This window comes from Hydra viridissima, unplaced genomic scaffold (assembly GCF_058129835.1).
Source record: "Hydra viridissima isolate aposymbiotic clone 2 unplaced genomic scaffold, HvirCarnegie_v1 scaffold_5, whole genome shotgun sequence".
NCBI classification, from domain to species: Eukaryota; Metazoa; Cnidaria; class Hydrozoa; order Anthoathecata; family Hydridae; genus Hydra; species Hydra viridissima.
In genome coordinates, this window is record NW_028324304.1 from 609,032 (window position 1) to 632,455 (window position 23,424).

General features: G+C 39.1%; 8 protein-coding genes and 3 pseudogenes across 8 annotated transcripts; 5 read left to right on the forward strand and 6 right to left on the reverse strand.

Annotated features, from left to right (window-relative positions):
* Positions 1 to 881: 881 nt before the first annotated feature.
* On the reverse strand, positions 882 to 1,286 carry LOC149887569 (late histone H2B.L4 pseudogene; annotated as a pseudogene).
* A 237-nt stretch (positions 1,287 to 1,523) lies between these two features.
* Positions 1,524 to 1,969, forward strand: LOC149887570 (histone H2A, orphon). Its single transcript, XM_090087689.1, has one exon. The coding sequence runs from the start codon at positions 1,580 to 1,582 to the stop codon at positions 1,967 to 1,969; it is 390 nt and encodes a 129-aa protein (XP_089943815.1). The 5' UTR covers positions 1,524 to 1,579.
* Positions 1,970 to 4,450: 2,481 nt separating this feature from the next.
* LOC149887571 (uncharacterized) lies at positions 4,451 to 7,285 on the reverse strand. The gene has a single exon (XM_090087690.1). The coding sequence runs from the start codon at positions 7,283 to 7,285 to the stop codon at positions 4,451 to 4,453; it is 2,835 nt and encodes a 944-aa protein (XP_089943816.1).
* Positions 7,286 to 11,076: 3,791 nt separating this feature from the next.
* On the reverse strand, positions 11,077 to 11,487 carry LOC149887572 (histone H3). The gene has a single exon (XM_090087691.1). It carries the CDS (start codon positions 11,485 to 11,487, stop codon positions 11,077 to 11,079), a length of 411 nt encoding a protein of 136 aa, XP_089943817.1.
* A 518-nt stretch (positions 11,488 to 12,005) lies between these two features.
* Positions 12,006 to 12,384, forward strand: LOC149887573 (histone H4). Its single transcript, XM_090088487.1, has one exon. The coding sequence runs from the start codon at positions 12,027 to 12,029 to the stop codon at positions 12,336 to 12,338; it is 312 nt and encodes a 103-aa protein (XP_089944613.1). The 5' UTR covers positions 12,006 to 12,026; the 3' UTR covers positions 12,339 to 12,384.
* Positions 12,385 to 13,078: 694 nt separating this feature from the next.
* Positions 13,079 to 13,483, reverse strand: LOC149887574 (late histone H2B.L4 pseudogene; annotated as a pseudogene).
* Positions 13,484 to 13,720: 237 nt separating this feature from the next.
* On the forward strand, positions 13,721 to 14,166 carry LOC149887575 (histone H2A, orphon). Its single transcript, XM_090087692.1, has one exon. The coding sequence runs from the start codon at positions 13,777 to 13,779 to the stop codon at positions 14,164 to 14,166; it is 390 nt and encodes a 129-aa protein (XP_089943818.1). The 5' UTR covers positions 13,721 to 13,776.
* A 4,371-nt stretch (positions 14,167 to 18,537) lies between these two features.
* On the reverse strand, positions 18,538 to 18,948 carry LOC149887576 (histone H3). The gene has a single exon (XM_090087693.1). The coding sequence runs from the start codon at positions 18,946 to 18,948 to the stop codon at positions 18,538 to 18,540; it is 411 nt and encodes a 136-aa protein (XP_089943819.1).
* A 518-nt stretch (positions 18,949 to 19,466) lies between these two features.
* LOC149887577 (histone H4) lies at positions 19,467 to 19,799 on the forward strand. The gene has a single exon (XM_090086759.1). It carries the CDS (start codon positions 19,488 to 19,490, stop codon positions 19,797 to 19,799), a length of 312 nt encoding a protein of 103 aa, XP_089942885.1. The 5' UTR covers positions 19,467 to 19,487.
* Positions 19,800 to 20,539: 740 nt separating this feature from the next.
* On the reverse strand, positions 20,540 to 20,944 carry LOC149887578 (late histone H2B.L4 pseudogene; annotated as a pseudogene).
* Positions 20,945 to 21,182: 238 nt separating this feature from the next.
* Positions 21,183 to 21,628, forward strand: LOC149887579 (histone H2A, orphon). The gene has a single exon (XM_090087695.1). It carries the CDS (start codon positions 21,239 to 21,241, stop codon positions 21,626 to 21,628), a length of 390 nt encoding a protein of 129 aa, XP_089943821.1. The 5' UTR covers positions 21,183 to 21,238.
* The last annotated feature ends 1,796 nt before the right edge of the window (positions 21,629 to 23,424 follow it).

Below are 23,424 nucleotides of genomic sequence, written 5' to 3' on the forward strand. Positions count from 1 at the left end.
GTTCTAAAAGTCTTTTTGGAAAACGTTATTCGCGACGCTGTAACATACACAGAGCATGCCAAGAGAAAGACAGTCACCGCTATGGACGTTGTCTACGCATTAAAAAGACAAGGTCGCACATTGTACGGCTTTGGTGGTTAAAAGGGGAACACCTCAGCAATCAAAAACGGCTATTTTTATAGCCACACATCTGTTTTAAACGTTAATAGGCAATCTAGAACTTGAACGCTGCACCGCGATAAGCAGAGGGGGTGTGTAAAAACGGTTTAGTTTACCAGTTTCAGTTTGTTTCAATCGAAATGAAAAGCAATTGAATTGATTTCTAAGTAATGTTTTTTAGCGAGGCATAGTTTAACTGAGTGTTTAGAGTAGACGCTTGACACATAAAGTGTTTTGCTCACCATCATCGGGCTAGAAAGGTGATTTTTATCTAAAGCGCTGCTTTAAGTCTGATTTCCTAAAGATGCGCGCAATACATTTGAAAAAAAAAAAAAAAAAGAAAAAAGAAAAAAGGAGCAAAAGTGTGGTAGTAGCAGCAAATAATAACGATGGGTGGGTCATAAGGGCTAAGGTTTTGATCAAAAGCAAAAAGGTGGCGCTCAAGTAGTTGTTGAAAGATTTTCTCACGCGTTTACCTACTGTAATAACTTTTTGTATCCAAAGTGGATGCAAAAGCTATACGTTTAAACATCAAAAAAAGCAAGTCTAGAAAAGCGCTCGCTCTTTAGACGCGGTGTCGCAATTTAAAACGAGCAAACAATGGCTGCCTAGCTATTGCATTTTAAGTACTTTCTCTCTACTACAATTTAAGGCGTTCTAATGCGTACAATGCTTTTACAAGATGTGTGGCTATGAAAATAGCCGTTTAGATAGCGCTCCATCTATTTACTGCTGGTGTACTTAGTAACAGCCTTGGTGCCTTCGCTCACTGCGTGTTTGGCCAACTCACCGGGAAGTAAGAGGCGCACAGCTGTTTGAATTTCACGCGAAGAGATGGTTGATTTCTTGTTTTGGAGGGCTAGTCGTGAAGCTTCTGAAGCGATTCTTTCAAAAATGTCGTTGACGAAAGAATTCATGATGCTCATCGCTTTGGAAGAAACACCAACATCAGGGTGAACTTGCTTCAAGACGTTGTAAATGTAAATGGCGTAGGATTCTCGCCTCTTTCTCTTGCGCTTTTTGTCTCCAGTACCAGCGATCTTGCCGCCTTTCTTACCAGCGCGTTTTTCCCCCTTTTTGGCCACCTTGGGCGCTTGTTTTCCTCCGGCCTTTGGAGCGTCAGACATGTCGACGAGTTTTAGAGAATTGAAATTTGAAATTACAAGCAACCGAATCACTTCCTATATAAAGCGCAGTTGTGGTCTCCAATTCGAGAACATTTCTGTTTCTCGCAAGCTCATTGGTTCTTCAAAGATTAACTAATTTGCGCATTGTTTGACGAGTTTTTCTATTCGTTAAAAAAAGTGCAGTTCGAGACCAAATGTTTTTGATAAGAAAAAGGAATTTTGTAAGTTGATTTCAAAGCGCGCACAAATATCTCTAGGTTGTCTCTCGTTGTTTCTCAGTGTAAGAAATTAAAATGTCAGGACGTGGAAAAGGAGGAAAAGCTAAAGCCAAGGCAAAGACTCGATCGTTCAGAGCCGGACTTCAGTTTCCAGTCGGTCGTGTTCACCGATTTTTGCGCAAAGGACACTACGCCAATCGCATCGGTTCAGGCGCACCTGTCTATTTAGCTGCTGTTTTGGAGTATCTCTCCGCCGAAATTTTGGAGTTGGCCGGTAACGCTGCTCGTGACAATAAGAAAGCTAGAATCATTCCTCGACACTTACAGTTAGCTGTTCGCAATGACGAAGAGTTGAACAAGTTGTTGTCAGGTGTTACTATAGCCAGTGGCGGTGTGCTGCCAAACATACAAGCCGTTTTGCTTCCCAAGAAGAACGAAAAGGTTCCAAAACCAGCAGCCAAATAAACGGTACTCTGAACACAAGATAAAAAATAAAGGCTATTTTCATAGCCACACATCTGTTAAAAACATGACGGCATGAGCTTAAACACACTAAGGAGAATATAAAGAAGTGTGTGTGTGTGTGTGTGTGTGTGTGTGTGTGTGTAAGGAAGGGAGGGGAGGGGGGTTCAAAATCTCTTTTTAAAGCTGTTAGGGGATAAAAAGAGCACACGCATCCCGTTACAAAAAAATACATGGTGGGGTTTACACGCCATCTTTGAAACGTTTTAAGTTATAACCTGAGGGAGAAAAAACAGTTCGGTTACCTCACAGGTCACGTGCATGTTCAAGATTCCAAGTTTTGAAAGGATCCAACGTAACTTGAATAAAAAGTGAACACGCACGTGCCCAGATTGGCGACCATCTATAGGCTGTAGGAAAATAACAAAGAAGATTTAAGCGCCTCCGTAAGAATTTAGCTCCCTTAGGATTTCAGCAAAAAAGTATATTTAGCGGAGAAAAAAACAAAGAGCGAGGTTAAGCAGCAGTGACGGCATTAGCATCAGCAGCAGCAACAAAAACAAAACAAAACAAAAAAAAACAAACAAAAAAGCGGCAGCACGAAAAAAAAAAAAAAAAAAAAAAATTTCCGTTTTTTACACTTGCGTGTTTGTCTGTGTGTAATCCTTAATTGCATGGTTTTTTGTTGTTGGTTTTACCTTGTCATTTTTCTTCTGCGCACGTTCTCTTGGTCAGTAGTTTTTTGAAATGCGAAAAAAAACGTCAACGAAAAGAAGTGAACGGGTCATTGCACGTCATGTCTAACAAACAAGAGGGGTAAAGACAAAGACGTCCGCTGTCGAAAACTCATACATACTCCAAGCTGACACACTCTTGAGACACTTCGAAATAAAGCAAATGATCAAAGTCATAACACTTGACAAAGTCGAAACAAAAATCACAGCATGCGCAGACAACCCTTTATTTTACATTAAAGGAAAAAAACGTAAAGCTAGAACTAAACATTCCTTCAATTAAAACACGTCAAACTTGCGACGGGCACAAAACTCAACATATAACAAAGTTACGACGCTCTAGTTCTTTTACATTTTGTTTTCTAAATGACCCGTCCCTAAAACCCCGGAAAGAATAAAACGCGACAGTCGAGTTGTTGGCCAATACCTTTTTTCACAGTAACTATCAGGTGTTTCTCGCAACGTCGGATGGGTTGCTGAAACCTTAAAAAAGAACTTTAAAAAGCTTGTGGGGTAGCGTTAGTTCTCATGCTATTTTAACAAAGTACTAAAACTTTAGTTAAAGTAATAAGATTTTACAAAGTAGCTACATTTTAATTATTGTCCTCATTTATCGTCATCTATCGTCATTTTTCACGTATCTGCCTAACTTAGTACCTAACAAACTAACTAAGATACAAACTAACTAACTGAATGACTAACTAACTGACTGACTAACCAACTAACTGACTGACTGACTAACTAACTAACTGACTGACTAACTAACTAACTAACTAACTAACTGATTGACTAACTAACTAACTAACTAACCAACTAACTAACTAACTAACTAACTAACTAACTAACTAACTAACTAACTAACTAACTAACTAACTAACTAACTAACTAACTAACTAACCAACTAACTCACTGAGAGACTAACTAACTAACTAACTAACTAACTAACTAACTAACTAACTAACTAACTAACTAACTAACCAACTAACTCACTGAGAGACTAACTAACTAACTAACTAACTAACTAACTAACTAACTAACTAACTAACTAACTAACTAACTAACTAACCAACTAACTCACTGAGAGACTAACTAACTAACTAACTAACTAACTAACTAACTAACTAACTAACTAACTAACTAACTAACTAACCAACTAACTCACTGAGAGACTAACTAACTAACTAACTAACTAACTAACTAACTAACTAACTAACTAACTAACTAACTAACTAACTAACCAACTAACTCACTGAGAGACTAACTAACTAACTAACTAACTAACTAACTAACTAACTAACTAACTAACTAACTAACTAACTAACCAACTAACTCACTGAGAGACTAACTAACTAACTAACTAACTAACTAACTAACTAACTAACTAACTAACTAACTAACTAACTAACTAACTAACTGTAGTTTCGCATAAAAAAGATCGTTTTTAGTTGTGCGTAAAGGCCGATGTATCTTTGTAAAATTCAACACAATTTATATACAGATTGATTCCCTAGGTATTCACACATATCTTTTCACACATACAATTATTTACAAGTAGGCATTCCCTAGGCATTCACACTTATCTTTTCACAAATACAATTATTTACAAGTAATGCTATAAGGCATTCACAAATCTTTTCACACATACAATTATTTACAAGTAACGCTATAATGACATTTCCTTTTACGCACACAATTATTCACAAGTAACGCTATAGTTACACTCCCCCTTGGTCATAATGACCACTTCACCTCACGGACTATATCGCTCAGGTGCCATCCTTTTTCGGGTGCTTCTTCGCAACATTGGCGTCTGGTTTGTCTCGTCTTCAGGCAACACAACGCACAGCTCTTCATCATCTTCTAGATTCTCATTCGACTTGTTATCAACTCTGACGGGTCTTAGGTCGCGTATGTGCCGGCATACTTTGTCCACTTCAACCGTTTGCTCCGAAATGATTCCTGTAACTCGCCCAATCTTGTATTGAGAGTCACATCGGTTGTCCGGGGGCTTTACCCATACTTCATCGCCAAGTTTAAACTTGTTGGTGATCTTCTCATGAGGTTCATATGCGTTTTTATCGTCGTCAATTCCTCTAACTCTTATTTCGTAATGGTATAATTTATTTGCGGGTGCTGTAGATGACTTACAACAGTCTTTTGGGTTGACGTTATACCAATAAACTGCCTCGGGTATGCTGCACGGAACTCTCTTCGCCGTTCTTTTCACTGTTCGATGGCACCGTTCTGCAATTCCATTCCCTGAAGGAACGTAAGCGCACCTGAAGCGAAGTTTAACGTTCCATTTGTTCATAAATTGTGAAAATAATGTGCTTCGAAATGCTGTATCATTATCCGTCAGTATTTCGTTTGGACCGCCTCGTTCAAGAAAGATTGCGTTTAGTTCCTGAATGACACATGCACTAGTTTGGTCTTTAAGATGGCGCCATATTGCATATCGTGAAGGCCCACAGTCAATCAGGGTAAGAAAATGTTGCCCCTCATAATGAGTTATATCCATACCAAGCCGTTGCCACGTCCCTTTTACTTCAATCTTCCCTTTCGGCCACTTTATCGGACTTGGATCAATTGATTGGCAGGCTACACATTTTTCAACCACTTGCCTGACTTCTTCCCTGCTTACTGATGGGTTAATTCTACGAACAAAATACAATGTTCTCTTCACACCATAATGTCCCGTGGACTTATGAACATGGTTTATTTCTTTGGGAGATAGAGAAGCACTAATCGTTCCACCTGCAGCAAGTTCAGTGGGCTTATTGATCATTTTCAACCAACTTCCAGGCACTCGAGTAAGTACATCGGCTAAGTTAGACTCCGAGGGTACTAGTTTAATATCCACTCTGAGTTTGTATTCGTCCACAATATTCGTAATGGTTTGAAGCCGTCTTCTAATCAGCATTTCGTTTGAAGCCTTTGTCTTCAATCTGGATTTTCCAGTCAGTGCATCGGTGACCCAATGTAATACTGCTTTCGAATCAGTGCAAATATGCAAGACATTCATCTTCCAATTGAGACCCATGTTTAGTCCTTTGATTACTGCATCGAGTTCAGACATGTTTATATGTGTTGTATCATCTTTTCTTAGCCAACAAGCGTCTTCAATTATATTGCCATCAACTTCAATACTCACACCTAGCGCTAGTGAACTAGCATCCACCCACACTGTTGCCTCGTTGCCATAAACATTCCAAACTCCTTTGGCAGGATCGTTGTTACGTGTTCTTTTTACCATATCGTTCACCATTTTTTCAACAAATTCGCATTGTATCTTCTCATCCCATGTTTTCGTTAGGGCGTTTGCCGTCCTTTTAACAAATGACGAAGCTACACGCAACCAACCACAAACTGGAAGATTCCCTGTCATTTTTCCACATAAAGAGAAGATTTTTCGCCTCGTTAGAGAACTTGGAATTTCACCAAAATCGTTGTCTCTCTTCCAAAATAACTTCTTATTTTCAATCCCAACTTGTAATCCTAGAACTCTCGCCCCTTCGGACACACGAACCGCCGGCTTACAATGTAATCCATACATATCCAAATGATCAAGTACACTGCGAACTGATACGATGTCTTCATTTACAAGAATATCATCAATGTATGATGATGTTCCCTTCCAGATCTTTTCGTCTTGCGATAGAACTTTGTCCAAAACTGCTTTCATAATGACGGGCGCAACGTTCAGGCCAAATCCCAAACGTGTTAAACAAAACCTCTGTCCACGGAACACAACAGTTTGGTAAGCCCAGAGTTCCTCGCTGATTTTGAGTTGCATGTAGGCCGAAGATAAATCAATAATTGAAATATTTTCTCCAAGCCGTCTCCAGTCTCGAAGTTTGTCAGCACATGCATCCGTGTTCGCCGTAAATGGTTCAATAAACGTGTTCAACTCCCTGAAGTCTAACACTGGTCGCACTTTCCCTTTGTTTTGCTGCACCACTGCCATAAGTGGAACCAAACCTTTTACTGGACCGTGTTTTTTCGCTTCGTACTTTTGCAGCCATTTTTTCTCTATCCACCCTTCAATTTCTTTTTCGTAATCGTGTTTTATGCCGATGGGGATGGTATATTCAGCAATTCTATTCACGAGATTTTCAGGTTTGGTATTCCATTTCCAAGCAATTATCCATTCTCTATTTTTCTTTTCAAATGAAGCTGTGAAATCCTGAGCCGTTATATTCATATCATGAACATCTATTAATAAATCGCTTTTTAGACCAAGTAAACATGCTTCTTTTTTCATAAAACAAACATTCCGTGTTGCAGAAATCGATACTCCACCAAGTGCCACTATTCCATTCATACCCATTATGAAACAAAAACCCAGTGGTTTGAAATTGACCACAAGTGCTTCCACACACACTGTATTTCCATTTGGGGCGGTGATTCGAGTTTGGCTAACACCTTCGCACTGCTGTTGTTGTCCATTTACAGTTACCACGCTAACTTCTTTCTTCGTTATTTTTGTCGCACATTTTTTATAGATGATGCAGTAGGTACATCCTGAGTCAATTAGCACATCCTGAAATACACCGTTAACATCCAAGAGCATGGTAGGTAACGCCATTATTGATTGTTTAGGGAGAGAACTGGCGCAGACGTCTTCTCCCTCACTCCGTTTTTTGGACACATTCTTGACATGTGTCCATACTCTTGACACGAGTAACACAGCACATCGCTTGACTCCCTTCTTCTACTTGACTTGTTTCGATAATTATGTCTTCTTAAATGACAATCTCTCGCAAAGTGATTGGGAAGTTTGCACTCATAGCACACTGATTGCGTTTTATCTTCTAGCAACCTCGGATCATCACTTTTCATTGCAGCTACAGCAAATTTTTCCACCATCCCGTTGTTCCGTTCCTCGATCATCAGAGTCCTTGCTCGCGCAAGTATTTGAACAGTTGTAAGATCGTCCATACGAGAACTCGATCTCAGCATCCGTCGGACTTCCTCGGGGAGCCCAGCAACAAAAGCACACGCGATCGCTTTGTCTGGTAGCCCACCAATTAGGGTAGACAATCTTCGTAGTTCTGCCAAATAAACATCAACTGCTTCTCCATGTTTCAGCTTTCTCGTGACAAACTGCTCGTAGGCTGTGAATGCATCAACGGCAAAAGCTTCAAGCAAAGCCTCCTTTATTTTCTTAAAATTTTCTTTATCAGTCTCTGCTAACTGTTGATACACTACGAATGCACCATCAGTGAGACGGAGAGGAACCACACGTGCCAGATCGGTTACACCAATTATTTTACATACCAATTCAACCTTTTCCAGCCACTCCGCAACTGACTGTTGATCGTTTCCGCTAAACTCTGGAATTAACTTTAAATCAAGTTTAGTCGCCATTTTGCCGAAATAGCTTGTAGTTTCGCATAAAAAAGATCGTTTTTAGTTGTGCGTAAAGGCCGATGTATCTTTGTAAAATTCAACACAATTTATATACAGATTGATTCCCTAGGTATTCACACATATCTTTTCACACATACAATTATTTACAAGTAGGCATTCCCTAGGCATTCACACTTATCTTTTCACAAATACAATTATTTACAAGTAATGCTATAAGGCATTCACAAATCTTTTCACACATACAATTATTTACAAGTAACGCTATAATGACATTTCCTTTTACGCACACAATTATTCACAAGTAACGCTATAGTTACACTAACTAACCAACTAACTCACTGAGAGACTAACTAACTAACTAACTAACTAACTAACTAACTAACTAACTAACTAACTAACTAACTAACTAACCAACTAACTCACTGAGAGACTAACTAACTAACTAACTAACTAACTAACTAACTAACTAACTAACTGACTAACTAACTAACTAACTAACTAACTAACTAACTAACTAACTAACTAACTAACTAACTAACTAACTAACTAACTAACTAACTAACTAACTAACTAACTAACTAACTAACTAACTAACTAACTAACTAACTAACTAACTAACTAACTAACTAACTAACCAACTAACTCACTGAGAGACTAACTAACTAACTAACTAACTAACTAACTAACTAACTAACTAACTAACTAACTAACTAACTAACTAACTAACTAACTAACTAACTAACTAACTAACTAACTAACTAACTAACTAACTAACTAACTAACTAACTAACTAACTAACTAACTAAGTAGCTGACTTTGTATTTGTTTTTCAATTATGAACGAGTTCCTTGCAAGATAGATATTTCTGTTGCATTTGTTAGCCTTTATTTTTAGCAAAAATAAAATTCCAACTGGTGCTTTTCTAATGTCAAGGACCTCGCTAAGGCTAAAGCAGCTAAGCCTAATGGTTATGATGTTATAAAGCGGAGAAAAATGAACTTTTCTGAAAATGAAAAAACGAGAGATGGAATTGATCTGCAATAACTTCGGTTGTGAACACCTTATAACTGATGCCTCGCGCGATTTTAATAACTTTGCATCATGCAAAAGCCGCCAAATTCACTTTTCACGAGTGTTAAAGTGTCATTTTTGAAATGCCAGTTATGAGCGCATGAAATCAAAAGCGAAATTTGCACTTTGAAAAGCAAACGGAAATGTAGAGCATCTTTTAAAATCGCCATATTCTAATTCAGTTTTGCCTTTATGAACTTGAACAAAAGTTGCATGCCTTCCCAAGACTGCACAATTGTAAAGAAAACACCAAGCTTCGCTCGAACGATGACTATGAAGACGAAGAACCGAATGGACCCCGTATTGTGCATTCGTCACTCATTCTCTTATCTCCTCAAACGTTTTTTTACCGTTACCTTCCATAATGAATTTTATTTTTTATTTATTTTTTTTTTTTACGATGTCCAGAACTTTCAGGTTGCTAAGTTTTTCCTTTTTTTCTAGTGTCCGCGACTTTATATATGTTGACTGCGTTATCGCAGTTTTAGCCTTCGATCGTTTTTGTTAACGAACACGAATAAGCACAACATAGTGTTCCTTTTTCATGGAATGTTCTTTGTTGTGTCTCTGTGTTTAGAAAAAGAATTGGTCTGAACTAAAAATCGTCGTTAGTACGCGTTGCTAACGCATTAAATATTCCAGCAATCGCGCGTGTTTGTGCCCTTCGCCTCTATTGAGTTTGTATGGTACCAAATGCTTAGAAGAGATTGGCATAAGCTTTTTTGGGAAGCCATATGGTTCAGTTTCTTGATGAAATTAAGCTGCTTTGTCCAGAGTAAGTAGCGCTGATGTTATTTGGCCATGCGCGCACTCGATTGCTTTTAAAGACTATTTTTTCGATGTTTTGATGCGATACCTTTCGCTTCTAACATGCTGTGGCACCGAAACGCCGCAATTTACAAAGCGTCACTATTCTTTAGAAGATTTCAAAACTAATGAAGCTTTAAGAGAGCGAGAGACGCGAGCTGTGGAGGTTTGCCTGTCAACACGAAAACACACTTTGCAGTCTGACGGTGGAGCAAAAAAAAAAAAAAAAAAGTCTCCTCGACAGTCCGCATAAAACTCCGCTTGAAAAATAAAAACATCTAAACATCTAGAAGTTTTATAAAAACGAACGCAACGTTTCTCTGAAACACGACAAAAAAAAAATGACTGAAGCTGCATCTCCGAAAAAGGCCACAAAGAAGTCTGCGCCTAAAAAGCCTGCTGATCATGCTCCCTACAAGGCGATGATTGTCGATGCTATTAATTCGCTTAAAGAACGCAAAGGGTCGTCAAGACAAGCTATCGCCAAGCACGTCAAGGCCAACAACAAGGTGGGTGAAAACGTCGATTCGCAAGTCAAGATTAATTTAAAGCGCATGGTGGTTGCTGGCGAGCTCGTACAAGTGAAAGGAACTGGCGCGTCGGGTTCTTTTAGAATTGCAGCTAAGCCCAAACCGTTAAAGAAGCCTGCTGCAGTCGCCAAGAAGCACAAAAAAGAAGCCAAAGAAGTAAAGAAGCCTGCTGAAAAGAAGAGCACGCCAAAAAAGAAAGCTGCGTCAGTGAAAAAAGTCGCACAAAAAGAGAAAGTGAAAAAAGCTACTCCTAAGAAAAAAGTGACTCCCGCAAAAAAGAGCGCCCAGAAACCGGTTGCTAAAAAGCCCGCAGTAAAGAAAGTGAAAGCGACACCTAAGAAGAAAGCTGCAGCCAAGAAAACCATCGCAAAAGTGGAAAAGAAATAACCTAACCTACCCCGCTTTTTGTCAAACGGCTATTTTCATAGCCACACATCTTTCTAAAAACAAAGTTCCAGGCGTAGAACTTGTTTACTTTGTGTTTGTTTGTTTGTTGTTTTTTTTTTTTGTTTTGTTTTGTTTTAAGGCACTAAGCCGACAACGTTTTTAACAGATTTGTGGCTATGAAAATAGCCGTTTTGTTTAGAAGCACCATTTTTTAAGCTCGCTCTCCTCTGATTCTTCTCGCCAACTGAATGTCTTTTGGCATAATAGTGACACGCTTTGCATGGATGGCGCACAAGTTGGTATCTTCGAAGAGACCCACTAAGTAGGCTTCTGAAGCTTCTTGTAAGGCCATGACGGCGGTGCTTTGGAAACGCAAGTCAGTCTTGAAATCTTGAGCTATTTCGCGAACCAATCGCTGGAAGGGTAGTTTTCTGATTAGGAGCTCTGTCGATTTTTGGTATCTTCGGATCTCTCTCAAAGCTACGGTACCGGGTCGGTATCTGTGGGGTTTCTTTACTCCGCCGGTAGCCGGGGCACTCTTTCTTGCTGCTTTTGTTGCCAGCTGCTTTCTCGGTGCTTTACCGCCGGTAGATTTTCTAGCTGTTTGTTTTGTGCGGGCCATTGTAAGTTACGCTTACACTTATCAGTTTAAGTTGAACTTTTGAAGTTTTTCAATTTAACGCGTTTTGTTGACATTTTTAGACTTTGCCGCGACTTAAAGCTGCATTCTGATTGGTGCTAAGAAAGTGCTCTTTGATTGGTTCAAGTACAAATGCAAAATAAGGCATTAAGGCCACGTAGGCGTGTTTTTTGGCTACGGGAAAAGAGAGCGCGTTTGTCTCGCCTCTACAATTTCTGCTTTTTTAAACACTTCAAAGACAGGTCGACGTAGTGGAATTCCGAAAAGAAACTTTTCTGCTCTGTTTGCGAACGGATAAAAGCGTTAAATGCGAAAACGCGCGTTAAAAACAAGGCAGTTTGTTTTGGTTTTTTTTTTTTTTGTTTTTTTGGTTCAGATGGCTTTTTGACGAAGGACCGTTGCGATTGGTTGTTTGACGAAGATGTTTCCATCTATGTAGGGTAAAAGTCGCGCTTCCAGCGCATAATAAAAACAAAAAGAAACGCAAAAAGACAGTAATTGAACTTCAAACAATTTTAATCATGTCTGGTCGCGGTAAAGGAGGAAAAGGACTTGGAAAAGGAGGCGCAAAGCGTCATCGCAAGATTTTACGTGATAACATCCAAGGAATCACAAAGCCCGCCATACGTCGTCTAGCTCGTCGCGGTGGTGTTAAGCGTATCTCTGGACTTATCTACGAGGAGACTCGAGGCGTTCTAAAAGTCTTTTTGGAAAACGTTATTCGCGACGCTGTAACATACACAGAGCATGCCAAGAGAAAGACAGTCACCGCTATGGACGTTGTCTACGCATTAAAAAGACAAGGTCGCACATTGTACGGCTTTGGTGGTTAAAAGGGGAACACCTCAGCAATCAAAAACGGCTATTTTTATAGCCACACATCTGTTTTAAACGTTAATAGGCAATCTAGAACTTGAACGCTGCACCGCGATAAGCAGAGGGGGTGTGTAAAAACGGTTTAGTTTACCAGTTTCAGTTTGTTTCAATCGAAATGAAAAGCAATTGAATTGATTTCTAAGTAATGTTTTTTAGCGAGGCATAGTTTAACTGAGTGTTTAGAGTAGACGCTTGACACATAAAGTGTTTTGCTCACCATCATCGGGCTAGAAAGGTGATTTTTATCTAAAGCGCTGCTTTAAGTCTGATTTCCTAAAGATGCGCGCAATACATTTGAAAAAAAAAAAAAAAAAGAAAAAAGAAAAAAGGAGCAAAAGTGTGGTAGTAGCAGCAAATAATAACGATGGGTGGGTCATAAGGGCTAAGGTTTTGATCAAAAGCAAAAAGGTGGCGCTCAAGTAGTTGTTGAAAGATTTTCTCACGCGTTTACCTACTGTAATAACTTTTTGTATCCAAAGTGGATGCAAAAGCTATACGTTTAAACATCAAAAAAAGCAAGTCTAGAAAAGCGCTCGCTCTTTAGACGCGGTGTCGCAATTTAAAACGAGCAAACAATGGCTGCCTAGCTATTGCATTTTAAGTACTTTCTCTCTACTACAATTTAAGGCGTTCTAATGCGTACAATGCTTTTACAAGATGTGTGGCTATGAAAATAGCCGTTTAGATAGCGCTCCATCTATTTACTGCTGGTGTACTTAGTAACAGCCTTGGTGCCTTCGCTCACTGCGTGTTTGGCCAACTCACCGGGAAGTAAGAGGCGCACAGCTGTTTGAATTTCACGCGAAGAGATGGTTGATTTCTTGTTTTGGAGGGCTAGTCGTGAAGCTTCTGAAGCGATTCTTTCAAAAATGTCGTTGACGAAAGAATTCATGATGCTCATCGCTTTGGAAGAAACACCAACATCAGGGTGAACTTGCTTCAAGACGTTGTAAATGTAAATGGCGTAGGATTCTCGCCTCTTTCTCTTGCGCTTTTTGTCTCCAGTACCAGCGATCTTGCCGCCTTTCTTACCAGCGCGTTTTTCCCCCTTTTTGGCCACCTTGGGCGCTTGTTTTCCTCCGGCCTTTGGAGCGTCAGACATGTCGACGAGTTTTAGAGAATTGAAATTTGAAATTACAAGCAACCGAATCACTTCCTATATAAAGCGCAGTTGTGGTCTCCAATTCGAGAACATTTCTGTTTCTCGCAAGCTCATTGGTTCTTCAAAGATTAACTAATTTGCGCATTGTTTGACGAGTTTTTCTATTCGTTAAAAAAAGTGCAGTTCGAGACCAAATGTTTTTGATAAGAAAAAGGAATTTTGTAAGTTGATTTCAAAGCGCGCACAAATATCTCTAGGTTGTCTCTCGTTGTTTCTCAGTGTAAGAAATTAAAATGTCAGGACGTGGAAAAGGAGGAAAAGCTAAAGCCAAGGCAAAGACTCGATCGTTCAGAGCCGGACTTCAGTTTCCAGTCGGTCGTGTTCACCGATTTTTGCGCAAAGGACACTACGCCAATCGCATCGGTTCAGGCGCACCTGTCTATTTAGCTGCTGTTTTGGAGTATCTCTCCGCCGAAATTTTGGAGTTGGCCGGTAACGCTGCTCGTGACAATAAGAAAGCTAGAATCATTCCTCGACACTTACAGTTAGCTGTTCGCAATGACGAAGAGTTGAACAAGTTGTTGTCAGGTGTTACTATAGCCAGTGGCGGTGTGCTGCCAAACATACAAGCCGTTTTGCTTCCCAAGAAGAACGAAAAGGTTCCAAAACCAGCAGCCAAATAAACGGTACTCTGAACACAAGATAAAAAATAAAGGCTATTTTCATAGCCACACATCTGTTAAAAACATGACGGCATGAGCTTAAACACACTAAGGAGAATATAAAGAAGTGTGTGTGTGTGTGTGTGTGTGTGTGTGTGTGTGTAAGGAAGGGAGGGGAGGGGGGTTCAAAATCTCTTTTTAAAGCTGTTAGGGGATAAAAAGAGCACACGCATCCCGTTACAAAAAAATACATGGTGGGGTTTACACGCCATCTTTGAAACGTTTTAAGTTATAACCTGAGGGAGAAAAAACAGTTCGGTTACCTCACAGGTCACGTGCATGTTCAAGATTCCAAGTTTTGAAAGGATCCAACGTAACTTGAATAAAAAGTGAACACGCACGTGCCCAGATTGGCGACCATCTATAGGCTGTAGGAAAATAACAAAGAAGATTTAAGCGCCTCCGTAAGAATTTAGCTCCCTTAGGATTTCAGCAAAAAAGTATATTTAGCGGAGAAAAAAACAAAGAGCGAGGTTAAGCAGCAGTGACGGCATTAGCATCAGCAGCAGCAACAAAAACAAAACAAAACAAAAAAAAACAAACAAAAAAGCGGCAGCACGAAAAAAAAAAAAAAAAAAAAAAATTTCCGTTTTTTACACTTGCGTGTTTGTCTGTGTGTAATCCTTAATTGCATGGTTTTTTGTTGTTGGTTTTACCTTGTCATTTTTCTTCTGCGCACGTTCTCTTGGTCAGTAGTTTTTTGAAATGCGAAAAAAAACGTCAACGAAAAGAAGTGAACGGGTCATTGCACGTCATGTCTAACAAACAAGAGGGGTAAAGACAAAGACGTCCGCTGTCGAAAACTCATACATACTCCAAGCTGACACACTCTTGAGACACTTCGAAATAAAGCAAATGATCAAAGTCATAACACTTGACAAAGTCGAAACAAAAATCACAGCATGCGCAGAAACCCTTTATTTTACATTAAAGGAAAAAAACGTAAAGCTAGAACTAAACATTCCTTCAATTAAAACACGTCAAACTTGCGACGGGCACAAAACTCAACATATAACAAAGTTACGACGCTCTAGTTCTTTTACATTTTGTTTTCTAAATGACCCGTCCCTAAAACCCCGGAAAGAATAAAACGCGACAGTCGAGTTGTTGGCCAATACCTTTTTTCACAGTAACTATCAGGTGTTTCTCGCAACGTCGGATGGGTTGCTGAAACCTTAAAAAAGAACTTTAAAAAGCTTGTGGGGTAGCGTTAGTTCTCATGCTATTTTAACAAAGTACTAAAACTTTAGTTAAAGTAATAAGATTTTACAAAGTAGCTACATTTTAATTATTGTCCTCATTTATCGTCATCTATCGTCATTTTTCACGTATCTGCCTAACTTAGTACCTAACAAACTAACTAAGATACAAACTAACTAACTGAATGACTAACTAACTGACTGACTAACCAACTAACTGACTGACTGACTAACTAACTAACTGACTGACTAACTAACTAACTAACTAACTAACTGATTGACTAACTAACTAACTAACTAACCAACTAACTAACTAACTAACTAACTAACTAACTAACTAACTAACTAACTAACTAACTAACTAACTAACTAACTAACTAACTAACTAACCAACTAACTCACTGAGAGACTAACTAACTAACTAACTAACTAACTAACTAACTAACTAACTAACTAACTAACTAACTAACCAACTAACTCACTGAGAGACTAACTAACTAACTAACTAACTAACTAACTAACTAACTAACTAACTAACTAACTAACTAACTAACTAACCAACTAACTCACTGAGAGACTAACTAACTAACTAACTAACTAACTAACTAACTAACTAACTAACTGACTAACTAACTAACTAACTAACTAACTAACTAACTAACTAACTAACTAACTAACTAACTAACTAACTAACTAACTAACTAACTAACTAACTAACTAACTAACTAACTAACTAACTAACTAACTAACTAACTAACTAACTAACTAACTAACTAACTAACTGAGAGACTAACTAACTAACTAACTAACTAACTAACTAACTAACTAACTAACTAACTAACTAACTAACTAACTAACTAACTAACTAACTAACTAACTAACTAACTAACTAACTAACTAACTAACTAACTAACTAACTAACTAACTAACTAAGTAGCTGACTTTGTATTTGTTTTTCAATTATGAACGAGTTCCTTGCAAGATAGATATTTCTGTTGCATTTGTTAGCCTTTATTTTTAGCAAAAATAAAATTCCAACTGGTGCTTTTCTAATGTCAAGGACCTCGCTAAGGCTAAAGCAGCTAAGCCTAATGGTTATGATGTTATAAAGCGGAGAAAAATGAACTTTTCTGAAAATGAAAAAACGAGAGATGGAATTGATCTGCAATAACTTCGGTTGTGAACACCTTATAACTGATGCCTCGCGCGATTTTAATAACTTTGCATCATGCAAAAGCCGCCAAATTCACGATTCACGAGTGTTAAAGTGTCATTTTTGAAATGCCAGTTATGAGCGCATGAAATCAAAAGCGAAATTTGCACTTTGAAAAGCAAACGGAAATGTAGAGCATCTTTTAAAATCGCCATATTCTAATTCAGTTTTGCCTTTATGAACTTGAACAAAAGTTGCATGCCTTCCCAAGACTGCACAATTGTAAAGAAAACACCAAGCTTCGCTCGAACGATGACTATGAAGACGAAGAACCGAATGGACCCCGTATTGTGCATTCGTCACTCATTCTCTTATCTCCTCAAACGTTTTTTTACCGTTACCTTCCATAATGAATTTTATTTTTTATTTATTTTTTTTTTTTACGATGTCCAGAACTTTCAGGTTGCTAAGTTTTTCCTTTTTTTCTAGTGTCCGCGACTTTATATATGTTGACTGCGTTATCGCAGTTTTAGCCTTCGATCGTTTTTGTTAACGAACACGAATAAGCACAACATAGTGTTCCTTTTTCATGGAATGTTCTTTGTTGTGTCTCTGTGTTTAGAAAAAGAATTGGTCTGAACTAAAAATCGTCGTTAGTACGCGTTGCTAACGCATTAAATATTCCAGCAATCGCGCGTGTTTGTGCCCTTCGCCTCTATTGAGTTTGTATGGTACCAAATGCTTAGAAGAGATTGGCATAAGCTTTTTTGGGAAGCCATATGGTTCAGTTTCTTGATGAAATTAAGCTGCTTTGTCCAGAGTAAGTAGCGCTGATGTTATTTGGCCATGCGCGCACTCGATTGCTTTTAAAGACTATTTTTTCGATGTTTTGATGCGATACCTTTCGCTTCTAACATGCTGTGGCACCGAAACGCCGCAATTTACAAAGCGTCACTATTCTTTAGAAGATTTCAAAACTAATGAAGCTTTAAGAGAGCGAGAGACGCGAGCTGTGGAGGTTTGCCTGTCAACACGAAAACACACTTTGCAGTCTGACGGTGGAGCAAAAAAAAAAAAAAAAAAGTCTCCTCGACAGTCCGCATAAAACTCCGCTTGAAAAATAAAAACATCTAAACATCTAGAAGTTTTATAAAAACGAACGCAACGTTTCTCTGAAACACGACAAAAAAAAAATGACTGAAGCTGCATCTCCGAAAAAGGCCACAAAGAAGTCTGCGCCTAAAAAGCCTGCTGATCATGCTCCCTACAAGGCGATGATTGTCGATGCTATTAATTCGCTTAAAGAACGCAAAGGGTCGTCAAGACAAGCTATCGCCAAGCACGTCAAGGCCAACAACAAGGTGGGTGAAAACGTCGATTCGCAAGTCAAGATTAATTTAAAGCGCATGGTGGTTGCTGGCGAGCTCGTACAAGTGAAAGGAACTGGCGCGTCGGGTTCTTTTAGAATTGCAGCTAAGCCCAAACCGTTAAAGAAGCCTGCTGCAGTCGCCAAGAAGCACAAAAAAGAAGCCAAAGAAGTAAAGAAGCCTGCTGAAAAGAAGAGCACGCCAAAAAAGAAAGCTGCGTCAGTGAAAAAAGTCGCACAAAAAGAGAAAGTGAAAAAAGCTACTCCTAAGAAAAAAGTGACTCCCGCAAAAAAGAGCGCCCAGAAACCGGTTGCTAAAAAGCCCGCAGTAAAGAAAGTGAAAGCGACACCTAAGAAGAAAGCTGCAGCCAAGAAAACCATCGCAAAAGTGGAAAAGAAATAACCTAACCTACCCCGCTTTTTGTCAAACGGCTATTTTCATAGCCACACATCTTTCTAAAAACAAAGTTCCAGGCGTAGAACTTGTTTACTTTGTGTTTGTTTGTTTGTTGTTTTTTTTTTTTGTTTTGTTTTGTTTTAAGGCACTAAGCCGACAACGTTTTTAACAGATTTGTGGCTATGAAAATAGCCGTTTTGTTTAGAAGCACCATTTTTTAAGCTCGCTCTCCTCTGATTCTTCTCGCCAACTGAATGTCTTTTGGCATAATAGTGACACGCTTTGCATGGATGGCGCACAAGTTGGTATCTTCGAAGAGACCCACTAAGTAGGCTTCTGAAGCTTCTTGTAAGGCCATGACGGCGGTGCTTTGGAAACGCAAGTCAGTCTTGAAATCTTGAGCTATTTCGCGAACCAATCGCTGGAAGGGTAGTTTTCTGATTAGGAGCTCTGTCGATTTTTGGTATCTTCGGATCTCTCTCAAAGCTACGGTACCGGGTCGGTATCTGTGGGGTTTCTTTACTCCGCCGGTAGCCGGGGCACTCTTTCTTGCTGCTTTTGTTGCCAGCTGCTTTCTCGGTGCTTTACCGCCGGTAGATTTTCTAGCTGTTTGTTTTGTGCGGGCCATTGTAAGTTACGCTTACACTTATCAGTTTAAGTTGAACTTTTGAAGTTTTTCAATTTAACGCGTTTTGTTGACATTTTTAGACTTTGCCGCGACTTAAAGCTGCATTCTGATTGGTGCTAAGAAAGTGCTCTTTGATTGGTTCAAGTACAAATGCAAAATAAGGCATTAAGGCCACGTAGGCGTGTTTTTTGGCTACGGGAAAAGAGAGCGCGTTTGTCTCGCCTCTACAATTTCTGCTTTTTTAAACACTTCAAAGACAGGTCGACGTAGTGGAATTCCGAAAAGAAACTTTTCTGCTCTGTTTGCGAACGGATAAAAGCGTTAAATGCGAAAACGCGCGTTAAAAACAAGGCAGTTTGTTTTGGTTTTTTTTTTTTTTGTTTTTTTGGTTCAGATGGCTTTTTGACGAAGGACCGTTGCGATTGGTTGTTTGACGAAGATGTTTCCATCTATGTAGGGTAAAAGTCGCGCTTCCAGCGCATAATAAAAACAAAAAGAAACGCAAAAAGACAGTAATTGAACTTCAAACAATTTTAATCATGTCTGGTCGCGGTAAAGGAGGAAAAGGACTTGGAAAAGGAGGCGCAAAGCGTCATCGCAAGATTTTACGTGATAACATCCAAGGAATCACAAAGCCCGCCATACGTCGTCTAGCTCGTCGCGGTGGTGTTAAGCGTATCTCTGGACTTATCTACGAGGAGACTCGAGGCGTTCTAAAAGTCTTTTTGGAAAACGTTATTCGCGACGCTGTAACATACACAGAGCATGCCAAGAGAAAGACAGTCACCGCTATGGACGTTGTCTACGCATTAAAAAGACAAGGTCGCACATTGTACGGCTTTGGTGGTTAAAAGGGGAACACCTCAGCAATCAAAAACGGCTATTTTTATAGCCACACATCTGTTTTAAACGTTAATAGGCAATCTAGAACTTGAACGCTGCACCGCGATAAGCAGAGGGGGTGTGTAAAAACGGTTTAGTTTACCAGTTTCAGTTTGTTTCAATCGAAATGAAAAGCAATTGAATTGATTTCTAAGTAATGTTTTTTAGCGAGGCATAGTTTAACTGAGTGTTTAGAGTAGACGCTTGACACATAAAGTGTTTTGCTCACCATCATCGGGCTAGAAAGGTGATTTTTATCTAAAGCGCTGCTTTAAGTCTGATTTCCTAAAGATGCGCGCAATACATTTGAAAAAAAAAAAAAAAAAGAAAAAAGAAAAAAGGAGCAAAAGTGTGGTAGTAGCAGCAAATAATAACGATGGGTGGGTCATAAGGGCTAAGGTTTTGATCAAAAGCAAAAAGGTGGCGCTCAAGTAGTTGTTGAAAGATTTTCTCACGCGTTTACCTACTGTAATAACTTTTTGTATCCAAAGTGGATGCAAAAGCTATACGTTTAAACATCAAAAAAAGCAAGTCTAGAAAAGCGCTCGCTCTTTAGACGCGGTGTCGCAATTTAAAACGAGCAAACAATGGCTGCCTAGCTATTGCATTTTAAGTACTTTCTCTCTACTACAATTTAAGGCGTTCTAATGCGTACAATGCTTTTACAAGATGTGTGGCTATGAAAATAGCCGTTTAGATAGCGCTCCATCTATTTACTGCTGGTGTACTTAGTAACAGCCTTGGTGCCTTCGCTCACTGCGTGTTTGGCCAACTCACCGGGAAGTAAGAGGCGCACAGCTGTTTGAATTTCACGCGAAGAGATGGTTGATTTCTTGTTTTGGAGGGCTAGTCGTGAAGCTTCTGAAGCGATTCTTTCAAAAATGTCGTTGACGAAAGAATTCATGATGCTCATCGCTTTGGAAGAAACACCAACATCAGGGTGAACTTGCTTCAAGACGTTGTAAATGTAAATGGCGTAGGATTCTCGCCTCTTTCTCTTGCGCTTTTTGTCTCCAGTACCAGCGATCTTGCCGCCTTTCTTACCAGCGCGTTTTTCCCCCTTTTTGGCCACCTTGGGCGCTTGTTTTCCTCCGGCCTTTGGAGCGTCAGACATGTCGACGAGTTTTAGAGAATTGAAATTTGAAATTACAAGCAACCGAATCACTTCCTATATAAAGCGCAGTTGTGGTCTCCAATTCGAGAACATTTCTGTTTCTCGCAAGCTCATTGGTTCTTCAAAGATTAACTAATTTGCGCATTGTTTGACGGAGTTTTTCTATTCGTTAAAAAAAGTGCAGTTCGAGACCAAATGTTTTTGATAAGAAAAAGGAATTTTGTAAGTTGATTTCAAAGCGCGCACAAATATCTCTAGGTTGTCTCTCGTTGTTTCTCAGTGTAAGAAATTAAAATGTCAGGACGTGGAAAAGGAGGAAAAGCTAAAGCCAAGGCAAAGACTCGATCGTTCAGAGCCGGACTTCAGTTTCCAGTCGGTCGTGTTCACCGATTTTTGCGCAAAGGACACTACGCCAATCGCATCGGTTCAGGCGCACCTGTCTATTTAGCTGCTGTTTTGGAGTATCTCTCCGCCGAAATTTTGGAGTTGGCCGGTAACGCTGCTCGTGACAATAAGAAAGCTAGAATCATTCCTCGACACTTACAGTTAGCTGTTCGCAATGACGAAGAGTTGAACAAGTTGTTGTCAGGTGTTACTATAGCCAGTGGCGGTGTGCTGCCAAACATACAAGCCGTTTTGCTTCCCAAGAAGAACGAAAAGGTTCCAAAACCAGCAGCCAAATAAACGGTACTCTGAACACAAGATAAAAAATAAAGGCTATTTTCATAGCCACACATCTGTTAAAAACATGACGGCATGAGCTTAAACACACTAAGGAGAATATAAAGAAGTGTGTGTGTGTGTGTGTGTGTGTGTGTGTGTGTGTGTGTAAGGAAGGGAGGGGAGGGGGGTTCAAAATCTCTTTTTAAAGCTGTTAGGGGATAAAAAGAGCACACGCATCCCGTTACAAAAAAATACATGGTGGGGTTTACACGCCATCTTTGAAACGTTTTAAGTTATAACCTGAGGGAGAAAAAACAGTTCGGTTACCTCACAGGTCACGTGCATGTTCAAGATTCCAAGTTTTGAAAGGATCCAACGTAACTTGAATAAAAAGTGAACACGCACGTGCCCAGATTGGCGACCATCTATAGGCTGTAGGAAAATAACAAAGAAGATTTAAGCGCCTCCGTAAGAATTTAGCTCCCTTAGGATTTCAGCAAAAAAGTATATTTAGCGGAGAAAAAAACAAAGAGCGAGGTTAAGCAGCAGTGACGGCATTAGCATCAGCAGCAGCAACAAAAACAAAACAAAACAAAAAAAAACAAACAAAAAAGCGGCAGCACGAAAAAAAAAAAAAAAAAAAAAAATTTCCGTTTTTTACACTTGCGTGTTTGTCTGTGTGTAATCCTTAATTGCATGGTTTTTTGTTGTTGGTTTTACCTTGTCATTTTTCTTCTGCGCACGTTCTCTTGGTCAGTAGTTTTTTGAAATGCGAAAAAAAACGTCAACGAAAAGAAGTGAACGGGTCATTGCACGTCATGTCTAACAAACAAGAGGGGTAAAGACAAAGACGTCCGCTGTCGAAAACTCATACATACTCCAAGCTGACACACTCTTGAGACACTTCGAAATAAAGCAAATGATCAAAGTCATAACACTTGACAAAGTCGAAACAAAAATCACAGCATGCGCAGACAACCCTTTATTTTACATTAAAGGAAAAAAACGTAAAGCTAGAACTAAACATTCCTTCAATTAAAACACGTCAAACTTGCGACGGGCACAAAACTCAACATATAACAAAGTTACGACGCTCTAGTTCTTTTACATTTTGTTTTCTAAATGACCCGTCCCTAAAACCCCGGAAAGAATAAAACGCGACAGTCGAGTTGTTGGCCAATACCTTTTTTCACAGTAACTATCAGGTGTTTCTCGCAACGTCGGATGGGTTGCTGAAACCTTAAAAAAGAACTTTAAAAAGCTTGTGGGGTAGCGTTAGTTCTCATGCTATTTTAACAAAGTACTAAAACTTTAGTTAAAGTAATAAGATTTTACAAAGTAGCTACATTTTAATTATTGTCCTCATTTATCGTCATCTATCGTCATTTTTCACGTATCTGCCTAACTTAGTACCTAACAAACTAACTAAGATACAAACTAACTAACTGAATGACTAACTAACTGACTGACTAACCAACTAACTGACTGACTGACTAACTAACTAACTGACTGACTAACTAACTAACTAACTAACTAACTGATTGACTAACTAACTAACTAACTAACCAACTAACTAACTAACTAACTAACTAACTAACTAACTAACTAACTAACTAACTAACTAACTAACTAACTAACTAACTAACTAACTAACTAACCAACTAACTCACTGAGAGACTAACTAACTAACTAACTAACTAACTAACTAACTAACTAACTAACTAACTAACTAACCAACTAACTCACTGAGAGACTAACTAACTAACTAACTAACTAACTAACTAACTAACTAACTAACTAACTAACCAACTAACTCA